Raw genomic sequence first — 12,815 nt, 5'->3', positions numbered from 1 at the left:
ATCTTAGGAAACCTAACTAGAGACGCAAAGGGTTTGTCTGTCATAGCCCTACAAATACTACCTTTACCATCTTACAATAATTACTGCACCCTTGGTTTATATAAGCAGTATATACACAATACATGTGTTAAAAAAACAGAGTTGAAGTAGAAAGATAAGGAATGATGAGTCCTCTGAAAATGATCTAAACTTCGTATTGAGAATGTAAACATCTTTAGCTTGTAAACTTTCAGGCTTTCCAGCCACATATGAAATACCTAAAGATATAGAAGGGGTAAGAAAGACTTGAAAGTCTCCCACAGAGCACAACAGCAATACAATCATTAAGCAACAATAATCTCATACCAAAAACTGAATATGTTTTTCTGAGTTCTGAAATCCTTCAGAAAAAGGATTCTAAGTTCTGAAATCCTTTTTGTGTACGTACACACTCATCAAGCCTGAAAGTGGCACAAGTAACCTTAAAATTTGTGCAAGAACTCTTACCAAGCGTTTTGGTAAGACCAACTCAATTGTATGTTTGTACCCTGTTTTATGCTGTAACATATATGAAATACTGTGTTCAGTTCTAAGCCCTACATCACCAAAAGGTTATTGACAAACTGGAGGCAGTTCAGAGAAAATCAACATAATTTCTCGGAAGGCAGGAAGGACTTATTTATGAGGGAAGATTAAAAGAGCTAAATATTTATAGTTTGGCTCAGTAATGAATGAGGAGGTAGGGGACATGAGAACAGCCTAGAGATATCTGAAGGGTGTAAACACTAAGGAGGGAGAGCAAACGTGTTATACAAGGATGTAAATAGAAATAATGGGATAAAACTAAACAAGGAAAACTTGGGCTGAATATCAGAGAGCATTCTTGGACAGCAAGCAAGCTTGGCCTACAGCACAGCTTCTCAAGTGAAGCAACAGAAGCCCATTGCTGGAACAACACACCAGACTAGACAAAACACTGGAAAATGTGCCATATGGAATAATCTTGCTCTGCTGAGGAGAAATAGCATGTTATAAAACATAGCTGAACTTCAGTGAAAAGCTCTAATATTTTACAAGGTGTTGAAAATTTAAAATATAGATACCAAGACCTTAATCAAAAAAAAAAAAAAGAATCTAAGAAAATTCCTTAAGAACGAGCAACTTGCACTGAGTTTATGCAATACTTTGACAGAATTTGCAACTCTTTGAAAAGGAAAAATTCACGTGGGTTGCAAAGACTTAAACGGCGCTGGACTGCATCTTCCCCAGCAGAGGTCACTCCAAGTTAAGAAACGACATGGATATTTAACAGCATGGATTCCAACTTCAGGAAAGAAGATCAACAGAAAGGAGACATCCTTCTTCCCTCATTCCCAGCACTGCCTTTGGATGCAAAGCTCCCAGATAACAGCATGTCCTGCAACCCACCACTGGCAGATGCCAACACGTTACAACACGTGTAATGTTCAATCTGCACAACATTCAAAATTGATTTTCTAAAAGGGCCTCATGAAGTGGGTAAATATAATCTATTTGCAGCTGGATTATGAAGTGTCCAGAATCCATGTACACATGTACAACTAAAGCCTAGGCTGGGTCATGTTTGGAATTGAAACCAAAACACTTTTCACTGAAAACTTCAGATTACATTAGTTAAGTGTTTACTGTGTGAGTCCTGTGACACAGGCAGACTGACAGGCTTCCAAAAACACAGGGGAAGGAAAATAGAAAAGGAGTTTATCTTTTTTTAAAACAAACATATACAAACAGGAAAAAAAATAATGTTTTCTGACTTCAAACAGAGCTTAAAACACAACTGAAGTCAACAGAAGACCGCTATAAAATGAGTAATCTGTGTCTCTACAAACTTTTTTCTTCTTGATCCATAGAAGAGTCCACAAATTCATATTTGAGAACCATCCCTTAAACTTTCCGGAAGCTGACAAGTAAAAACCTTGTTGTCCCAGGTGCCATCACCCCATTAAAACTTCTGCCATCTTCATAGTTAATTCCAATGTAAGAGTTATCCATGCTCTGTGCCACTGCCACAAGCAGCTGTCCCAGTGCCAAAGGAAACAGAAGTTCCCAGCACATGCAGAAAACTTATTTGTGAACCATAAGGGAGAAAATATGCATAAGCAGAGCTGGAGAGTCATATTTTTGACTAGGCTGTTTTAAAAGGCTGCTCATGGGCAGATTTAAAGTCCAACACTTAAACCACATAGACACTAGAATTGCTTGGATTAGCAAAATGTAAGAACTGATAGAGAGTACTTTTCATATTTCATCCAAAGGAAACAGAGGTGAACTGATGGTGAAGTATTTTCTGGAACATACTGAACTCTGGCTGCATAATTCTCCAGGGTTATGCCTGTTCCAGAGGCCAAAGGACACTTTCCAGCCCCCCAGCTCAGTGTTCTCCAGCTCTCCCAGCTCCACCAAACAACGTGTCCCAAGGGCACGCAGTCCCCCCAGCCCTGCCACAGGGTCCTCATCTGCAGGAAAATGGAATACAAGGCACAAAACAGGGAAGGGAGCCACAGTAAACACCACTGAGGGCCACAGTCTCCACATCCTGGGGACAAGGACCTGCAGGACAAGCTGTGTAGCCTGGGATTTTTGTATGGAAGAGGTAGGCTCTATAGTAGAAAAACTCTCAGGGATATCAGTGAAGTCCCTAAACCATTGGCTTACCGAGAGACATGGAGCTATGTAACATGCTAGAAATAGCACAGGGGATTCCCCAGGGTTACTCATCTTAACATTAGATTTTAAAAGCTACTAATACTCAAAGAATTTTTCTGGTGTGCCCAGGAGCAGACTGGTGCTCCTCATACTCCACACTTGGCTGCATTTTCGACACAAAAATTAAGAAAACATTGTCTCAAAAGCTATTGGTACAGACTGTGGATTTTTTACCTTTTTTTTTTTTTTTCTAATAAAGAGACTAACAGTAAAGTAAGATCCTAAACAAGATAAACAAAGCCTTACCTGCTTCCTTGCACAAGGCTGCTAAGTCTGCACCCACATAACCATGTGCACTATCAGCCAGCTGCACCAACTCTGCCTCTGTGAGCGAATGGGGGACTTTCCTGAGAAGCTTCTGGAGTATGTCCAGGCGGTCCCGGGCACTGGGAACTCCGATTTCTATCTCTCTGTCGAAACGCCCAGGTCTGCGCAGAGCTGCATCCAGAGCATGGGGGCGATTGGTGGCCCCAAGCACCAAGAGCTGCCCTTCACTGCCTTCCTGAAGGCATCAAACAATGCAAAATGTCATCTTTAAAAACACAAATTTAATTAAGTCACTAAATGCCATGTAGCTTTATAAACATACTTCTTGCTTAGTCTTCCAACTACTACACACACTGGAATCCTGATGCTAGCTCTCAAACCTTTTAGATTATAAAGCCCATCAATGATCCCATCCAACCCATCCCTAACTGCAATTTAGGAATACTATAGGCTGCATGAACATACAGATAATACAACAGAAACTACTCCAAGATACTCTCATCCCAGTGTCTCCCACCCGAATCCCCAAGAACCTGCTTTCCCATATCAGGAAAGCAAGAACCAAGTAAAGAAAAAGAAGTGTTTAAGCTAAAATGCAGCGTTGGTACAAGAACAAAATGGTATCAGCAGACCTTGAACAAACAAGGTTGGGAAACAGAGCAGTTAAGGCATCAAAACCAGCAGAGACAGGAGGTTATAAAGCTTCCTGTAAGTTCAGTAGGAAAAGCACAGTCAAAAATCCTAACCAATTTCTTCAAGCTCTGCTTTTGCACATTTAGAACAAAGCAAGAGCAGCTAGGAGGTCTCTTGCAGTGTCATTCTCTTTTTGTGAATGAAGCACTTTTTCCAGGAAGACTATCCACCAGCCTTTGCCATCAGAAAATATGTTCTTCTGCCTGTGACTAGCTCCAGACTGGGCAACTCAAATGCTAATGCAGGAAAATAATTAGAAACTTGCAGATTACATAAACAGCAGCAAATTATTTTCATACTCTGGACAGGTTTCTTTCATCTTTCCTACAAATACTCATAAAATAATTGATGAGAGATTGGCAAACTTTATGGACTTAATCCATAACATACTCTATTAAGTTTACTGCTCCTTTAGTAGGTTTTTGTTTATGTCCTAAATATTATTATGGCAATCTTGAAATAGCTGCTATTGCCTTTAATCATGCAGCCTATATATCACCAGAAGCATTTTGATAAGTTTGATTTCAGAGTAATTAATAATACCTGGCTTAGATCAATGATGGGCTATCACTGAAATTTCAGTTTGATCTCCAAAAGTACAAGAAGGGGAGAAGGCAAAGGAGAGGTAGTGAATGGAAGAAACTTACTTGCTTTTAATCTTAGTTATCAGGAGACATTCCTCTCCTACGTCTTCTGCTTAGCACCCAAAAAAGCATTACATTACTATATAAAGTCTCACCTAAGCCTGTTTTCTTTCCCCCCAAATGACACATCTAAAATTGGCTCCGCTGTAGAAGCAAAATCATTTTGTTCAGTGAGTCCACACACACATTAATTGTCTCAATACAGTCGACTTACTGAGCCAATGCCATCCATTAACGTCAGCAATGAAGCAACAACTCTCTTTTCCACTTCATTCTGAGCCCCTTCCCTCTTTGGACAAAGTGCATCCAACTCATCTATAAATATAATTGAGGGGCGACTGGGGGGAAAACAAAAAAGGAAAAAAAAAAGTTAAGGTGCTCAGGAAGATTTAAAACACCAAGGCAGAGAAGTGCAAAGCTGTTCGTGGAAAAATATGCAGTTCCTAGAAAAACTAACAACCATCCAACTCCTTTAGGCAGCTACAAGTTTCAACCTTGAATAAAGAGAAAAATAAAATGACTAATACATTAGACAACTAATACCCTCAGTATGCAATAGTCTTTTGCTCATGTATTATGAACACCAATCACCTGGAAGTCTAAAACCTGCCTTAACCAGGTCTAATAAATTTGGGCAGAACACCTCCCTAGTCCAGAGGAATGCTATATCCAGTACCAACACTCGGACTCGCTTCCATGCCTTAACGCAGGGCTATGGTAGTCTCCAAAGATAAAACCAGAGAGAAAAACTTGGATCCAGGTGAAACTCTGGCTCCTGCTTCCCTCTGCTGAAACAAGAGTACAATACACTGACAACACAGAGCGAGCGATTTGGCACCACCTGTAACAGCCCCTTGAAAAGGGCAGCGTCCAAAAGGATTTATTTAATAGGCAGACTAGAATTTCGCTGCCTTCCTTCTAGCTAAGCTCTGTATAAACAAATTTATTTCCTTTTAGAAACCACTGCAGGAAAAAGTCACAAACTCAGAGATTCCTGCAAATGTTTTTCTTCTAAGAACATGAAGGCTGGAACCGATACTGCAAATAAAATCACCCAGAAGAACGTACCGCAGAGAGGCTTCAGCGAAGATCTGACGTAACCTCGATTCAGACTCCCCATAAAACCTATAATAATTAAAATATTTTAATAAAAAACATTTTTTTTTTGTCGTGGGGGGGGGGGGGGGGGGGGGGGGGGGGGGAAATCACTGCTCAGGTGATCCAGAAAGGCCACAGCACACACTTTCAGAGGCCCAAAGTAAACACAGATCTACAATAAACTGTATTTCCACAAGGACAAGAAATTAAGGCCAAGATAGAACCATCTAGTAACTACAAAAAAGATTAAAGGGAAATGGTTTTTTTCTGTTTTAGAAACCATTTTATCTACACTTCTGAAGAATAATAAACAGTACCCTGGAGACAGTAATCTGTGCAGTGGCATCTTAACTGCAAATGTGGTTTAACAAGTTACTCTTCTTGTTGCAGAACTAACCTACACACAATTGCAGATGCAGTTCCAGCCCCCTCTTTAATTTAGTTCGGGCCTTACACAAATTTCTTGGCCAAGTCCAATAAACCTCTTTAAATACAAGAAGAAACACAAGCCCTGTTTGAGAGAACCCTTTCTCGCTTGCTTTTGACTCCTTTGGGCAGACAGCCCACAGCCAATACTACATCTATCCCCGCTGGAGAGATGCCAGGACAGATTTTGGGCTGATATATTTATAGAATTAATGAAAATAAAATGGGTGGACTTACTTGCTTATTATTTCAGGCCCATTAATAACAGTAACGTGAGCGCCAACCTCATTTGCGATGGCTTTGGCAATCAGAGTCTTCCCGGTACCTGGAGGGCCATATAACAGCACTCCTCGAGGAGGAGGGATTCCTTTGGACGAGCACATGCACACAAACAGAGAAAAGAAGTTCCTTGTGAGAAATGCCAGACCAAACCTGCGCTTGCACCTTTCACTGTCCCAGTTATCACCAATAAATCTGACCTCAGCATTAACTTAACAGACGTGTGACAGTGATAAAATGACACGCCTGTTAAAGGCTTGCAGAGAAAAGATCACTCTTGAGTGGGACACACATCCACGTTTTTTATTTTTAAAGTCTAAAAGGATTCTGTTCAAAAAACAACTCCTTAAATAATTGTATTTTTCAGTTTCCTTATGTGTGTTGTGTTTTTTTTTCTAAGACATTACTGGACTGAGTACCTAACATCCATGAATAGACTTTAAGTTATTAATGATTCTTACGGCGTCATTACATCAAATTTCCAACATCAGAAAACCACTTCTCTTTAACACTCCAAAAGAATTTCAGAAATACTCTGAGGCTTGATTCAAGAATACTTGCAAGAAGATGAAAAACACACATCAAAAGGGTGAATTTGTCTATTTAATGGCAAATGTTAAGAGTCAAAAAGACAGAAATGTTCAGGCACAGCACGTAAGGTACTGCTGAGTACAGCTAGAGCTGGACAGAAAATACAGGTAACTGCACAAAGGTACTATTATGATCCCAGGTAAAGAGCCCACCAAAACAACTTCCAGACCAGCAAAGCCAAATTAAATGGCCACAAAGCCAAAATCAGAAGGTAAAAAATTAGAAAGCAAAAAGCAGAGACAAGTGTTTGACAAAGGACTCCCTTTGGCAAAAAAAGACATTGGTGAAACACAACCAAAGAAACATCAGGTGGGGACTGGGAATCAGACAGGGAGTGATGCCACAAGTTTGAATCTTAGAAACTAATACACCTGAAAAGAAAAAAATTATCTGCCAAGTGACAGAGGATGGAAGTAAAAGTGTCTTCAGGAGCAGGTTCCCTCAGAGCACTCCAACTAAAGCATGAGCTGCTCCCTCCTGTGGCGTTTCTGGCAAGAAACAGAACTGTGGAACCACAGGAACCTCACTGCCAGGCTCGCTCCCTGTGAGCGACGACTCACAGCGTTTGGATGGTTACTAAAGGTTTGTAACTGCTGAGGAAACATCATCATCTACCACGTAGTGAGTAGGGAATCTGCTCAAGCACTTTTGGGACCGGGTATGAAGAATGCTGACACTGAAGCAAACTTTGTGCTAACACAAAACCACGTGGTGATGCTGAGGCTGGACCAAATTAAGCTGGGCCACGCGCAGATGAAGATGCCTCAGACCACCTCACTGACACCTGGGGATCACGGCCAAGAAAGAGCCACCTGTGTGTCATGGAAACTGCCCCAGCTGGAATCACCTCCTCTCCAGAGCGTGTGTGTGGGAAGAGGTAAAGGCAGAGAAATAAAAAGCCTCAAAGACATGATATTAAAGCAATGTTTATAGGTAAGAGCCCTATCTCACAGCGATGCACACCTAGACAAGGTACATATCCATTTGTGATAAATACACAGTACAGTTTTAGCTTTGTCACAAAAATCCTCTGAGTTCATATATATGTTAGATATAACTTCATATATGGCAACTGTAATCATATTCATTTTTCCACCCTGTAATTCACACAGGAAGGACTCAAACTCCTCATACGCTGAAGAATTTGAGTAAACAGCCTCAAAGACTTCCTGAAAATTTTGCAGGAAGCCTACAGCCACGGATAAAAACAGCAGAAGAACTAGTCTGACTTTTTCTCCATTTAAAAAATATCATTAACTGACTTTACAAAAATTAATTAAAATCTCACGACAACTCAAAGAACTGCACCTTTCGAACACCCAAGCAAAGAAGTCTTTCCTATTTGCCAAAAATTCTGCTTATGCACGCCTGAATTTTTGTACAGACACACATTTCTTCTCTGCTCACCTATTTTTCACACAAGCTCATCGTAACATCTTCACAGTACCCATACAGTATAACTATAAAGCAGCTTGACATTGTTTGGACACACAAGTATACCGGGTCAGTGTTACATAAAAGCCAGTGCATACTCCTGGGATAATTTGTGGTGGGTTTGGGTTTTTTGTTTGCTTTTTTTAAAAATCAAATTAAAGAAGAAAACTGGTATCAAATGAAGAAAACCAACTCTTTAGGCATCATACCGTAACTCTTGAACAGTTCAGGTTGCTTCAAGGGCAGTTCAACTGTTTCTCTAATAGTTCTGAGCTGGCTGCTCAAACCTCCTATCATGTCATAGGTGACTCGGGACTCACAATCGCCATCTTCTGCTACACTGGTCCTGGGTTCTATAAAATTGATCCTAGTTCTTGAAGAAATGAAATAAAAAGAGTCTGTATTGCTCATTGCTCCGGTTTTGCCTGTTACTGGGAGTCCCTCACTGCTGCTTTTCCCAGCCAACTCCGAATCCTCAGCGTGGTCTGCACCATCTCCCTCGCTGCAGGTTTTCTCCCCCTGGCCAGAGTCTGGAGCACTGGCTGTCACAGAACTGGGTGTAACTGGTGAGCCTGGATCCACTGGTTTGCTTGGTGTGCCCAAAGATGCAACCCCTGGACTATCACCAATGTCCATCCTGGCGAGCTGTAGGGACAAATCTAAGGCACTTGTCTCCAAATCAGACCTCTCAGGGTCTGGGTCACTGGGAATGGCGCTGCCCTGGGCACTCAGCTCTGCACCATCAGCTCCTTTCACTCTCATCACCACGATGTTGCACAGTTTGCCATAGAAAGTGAAAGCCAAGAGGTTTCCCGGTAGAACTATTTTCCCATCTATGAGAAGATGAAAGAAGAAAAAAGACAAAGAAGGTGACATTCCAATCTGCTTTGGCAGCAGTAACATTCAGACATTCTTGCATCGGAATAATTCTTTATCATTCATTTAGAGAATGCTGTTAATTAACACAACAAAAGGTAGTAACATAATTTCAAGGTAACATAAGTAACATAAATTTCAAGGTAATTTCAGGTATTTTGAATGATCCCTTTGTACACAAGCAGACTTTACCGGATAAACATTTGTCAGCATCATATGTAATCACTCATACTAAACTCATCATTAATCTGAGTCTTTTAAAATTTCATACAAAGGGAGATTATTGGAATTAGTATTGTAAGAAGTAAAAATTTTGTATTTGCTGTGCACCTCATAATATTTCATATTTAACCCACTTTCTTTAGAGTATTGGCCTAAAAAAAAACCAACCAGGTTTTAACCTGTGCATTGACTGAGAGATGAGAAAATGTGATCTGAATATACCCTACAGGCACCAAAAAAAAAAAAAAAAAAAGGCAAAGCATAAACAAGATTTCCAGCCAAACTCATGAATTTGCAATGCAGTTCACATTTCCTGCTTCTTGGCACAGCAATAATGTCATTAATTCCTAGACCAGAAGATTCCTTTTGAGTAGAACAATTTGTAGTGAGGAACACTACCTTGAATAACTTACCTTTTTTTTTTTTTTTGCCTTACTTACATTTATCTACCACCCAATGAAGAGCAATTTTACTTATTTGCCACCAGCATAAAAAAGAGATTCAGAGACTGGGATTTCAGGCTAATACTGATACTTTATCTTGTTTTCAGTGTATCATATTGCAGTCTTGTCTTCACAGTGCAAGTAGACTCTGAAGTGCATCACAATATCAGCCAGAAGGCCATCAATGACTGCTGAACACTCCTAACTTGTACCAGACAAAAGTATTAATGGACAGAAGGAACAGAGCCACAACTAATGCAAATTACATATTTACAACATGGTAAAATTATTTAGCCTGAAGACAAAATTGTTTAGCCCAAAAGAAGCGTGAACAAAATCACATCCCCTACTTTGCCATAAGCCCTTGATTAAGAACATAAGAGGAAAATATTTGCTCTTCTAACCAAGACTTGAAAATTGAACAGGTAAAAGAGAAGCAGCAAAACTCATACCAAGGTTTCTCAGCAGACACACAGACATTTCCTCAGCATTAATGGTGGCATCTTTGTCCCTGTGGTAGGAAAGAAGAAAATTACTTTTCCAAGCAATAACTACTTCAAAACCAAACCAGAGGCCACAGCACTAAAGCACCAGGATGACCTGGTTTAGGGTATATGACTTAACCCCACAAACAGAAAAGATGGATGAGCACTTCAGTCTTCAAATAACAACATCTTAACTCTGGAAATATTACAGACACAGCAACAAAAGAAGTGTAGCTATTTCATCTGGGGTTTGGGTGTTTTTTTCCAAAGAAAATGCTGTAATTAACAAAACGCTAAATTAGATTTATTGTTTCTTAGGATCACAAACCTGCAATGCAGGCTTCTCATCTCACCAGGCAGAAGAGCCATTGCTACATTTACTGAACTGAAAAAAAATCAGATAAGGCAGGTCTCTTTCAGCCCTGCAAACACACATGCAAATCTTTCAGTCGATTAAAACAGTGCCTTGAGCATTTGCAAAACTGTGCACATGCCTTAAGCACTGCACATCCACTACCAAAACAGTACAAGTCTTCCCCACAAAGCATTTTCTAGTCTTTTGTTTAATTAAGTGACTAAACAGATAAGACTCACTACATCCATTTCACAGAGGAAAGCCCACAGCTTTTCTAAGCATTTACACCTGTACCTTCAAAGGCACCACACCAAGAGGGGAACGGCAGCAGCACCAAAGGCGTTTAAAGCAGACACAGATGCTGCAAATCAAGGCTCGATCAACGGGGGGAGCCCTAAACCTGCAGATAAAAACCCACTGCTCAATTCTACTGCTCAACAAAGGAACTTGGGGCAAAGAGCTGCATTAAGCTAATTTAAAGGAGAGCCCTTTAAAATACCATGGCCTTTCCTGATGAGTAGGAACATACTCAATTTTGTTGTTGGGGCCTGAAGTTGAGGGTGGATTTTTTTAAGTGGAAGAAAAAGCTAAATTATGCGTGCAAGCAGTACCCAGAGGTGTTGATTTGCAGAGAATAAACTTCACCTGTAAAACATCTAGAAACCCAGGGAGTACTCGAATAACAGAACTTCAGTTCATTCTTTAAATAATTTATATTCTTATACCATGGTTTGTAGTAAATTACCAGGTTTGAAACACACCAATTACAGTTTTCATGTTTTCTCTCCTAATTTTAGAAAAGCAGCCATTTATGAGACTTAAAAATCTGGAGATACATTGTAAAACAATCCTTAGAGCCTGACTCTTGATTCACTGAGTGGGAAAACTCTGGCTATGGAACAGTTTCCTAAAAGAAAAAATAAATCACAGTAATCATAAATATTTCAAAAGCTACATGCAATTCCTCTGACCTCATTCTTAGCTTGTATTTCAGTAAAAGTCACAACTTCGAAAAAAGAATGCATTGCATATTAACATGGAGAAACAGAAATACATTAGTTTTAATTATTTAATTTATCACGAGGTTGGGTTTTTTTAACGAAATGTGTGCTTTCAATCACCTCTGTAATCAAACAGCCATGTTTGAAGACAGAGGTCTGACAGGAAAGTGATGTTAATTTATAAAAATGTAAGTGCTGGGACACTTTCAAAAGCAACCATAAAATAACTTTAGGAAATAACTATAATCAGATTCTGCATCAACCCAAATGTTGACTCTGTGAAGTGTCAGAATGACAGGAAATCATTCAGCAAATCAATAAACTGCTGATTTCTCAGAGCATTCATGATTTTAAGACAACTGTGATTTGTACCTTTCATTCCCTTTTTTGGGTCAATTTCAATTACAAACAAAAACACACCTCAGAGTTTCCAGTCCTAAAAAAAAAACCAACCAGTAAATAAAAGCAGAGCACAAAACCACCATATATAAAGGTGAAGTTTTGAAGGGAAGTGGTTAAAAAAAAAAAATCAAAAAAAATCACTCTCTTCAACAAGGCTATAACAAGTTCCATACCTCAACTTTACATCGACTTCCTCTGCCTGGATGACTGCACCAGTCACAGGCTGCACAGTGACACCATCACCTGGATTTACTTTCAGGTTCTTCTGTGTGGTTTCATTCAGCCCAATTTTCCCACCTGGAAAGCCTGCAGTGGGCCAAGCAGTACAGACCTAGGAAGAGTTTCCAAAGCAAGTCAGTTGAGATTTCCACCCCCCCCCCCCCCCCCATTTCCAGTCAAGCTAAGCAATGCTTTATTATGAAAATTTGGGCTGAGGGGAAGAAGGATTAGGTTAAAACCTGGTGCCACAGAGCAAAATACAAGTAGCATTGAGCTCTTAAGACACGATTCAAGACACTCCAAGAAGGAAGGGGCTGTATTTTGAAAAAAAAAAAAAAAACCAAACACCAGCATGGACTTTTCCCAGCATTGAGAATGAAGATGTAAATATCACACAGAAAACATAGAAGAGCATGTTCACCATCTTTCTCAATGCATGTTCCACGTTGGTCCCACTGAACACAACAGGAAAACGCTGAAAAGCACAAGAAAAACCCTTATGGGGGCAAGAAATGGTCTCACCTCCTGTCGCCCATCAGCTGAGGTGAGCAGGGCCGGCCGCCCTATGCAGAGCTCCGCAGACTTCATGCTGCTCAGCGACAGCTGCGCCAGGGCTCTGCGCAGCATTTTCGGGACCTTGTCATCTCCTGATGTTT

General features: G+C 40.2%; 1 protein-coding gene across 1 annotated transcript in view; it reads right to left on the bottom strand.

Annotated features, from left to right (window-relative positions):
• The window catches only part of SPATA5 (spermatogenesis associated 5), a 165,610-nt gene that overhangs the window by 152,133 nt on the left and 662 nt on the right, over positions 1–12,815 (bottom strand). The window contains exons 2-9 of the mRNA XM_027658913.1: positions 12,682–12,806; positions 12,114–12,271; positions 10,150–10,208; positions 8,366–8,989; positions 6,090–6,219; positions 5,397–5,453; positions 4,543–4,666; positions 2,971–3,226 (exon numbers count right to left, since the gene is read on the bottom strand). Coding sequence (XP_027514714.1) covers positions 2,971–3,226; positions 4,543–4,666; positions 5,397–5,453; positions 6,090–6,219; positions 8,366–8,989; positions 10,150–10,208; positions 12,114–12,271; positions 12,682–12,806 — 1,533 coding nt within the window. The remainder of the gene's footprint in view (positions 1–2,970; positions 3,227–4,542; positions 4,667–5,396; positions 5,454–6,089; positions 6,220–8,365; positions 8,990–10,149; positions 10,209–12,113; positions 12,272–12,681; positions 12,807–12,815) is intronic.

This window comes from Corapipo altera, unplaced genomic scaffold, assembly GCF_003945725.1.
Source record: "Corapipo altera isolate COAL_440 unplaced genomic scaffold, ASM394572v1 255, whole genome shotgun sequence".
Lineage (NCBI taxonomy): Eukaryota > Metazoa > Chordata > Aves > Passeriformes > Pipridae > Corapipo > Corapipo altera.
The sequence above is the reverse complement of the archived record's forward strand: the minus strand, read 5'-3'. Positions and strand labels throughout refer to the sequence as shown.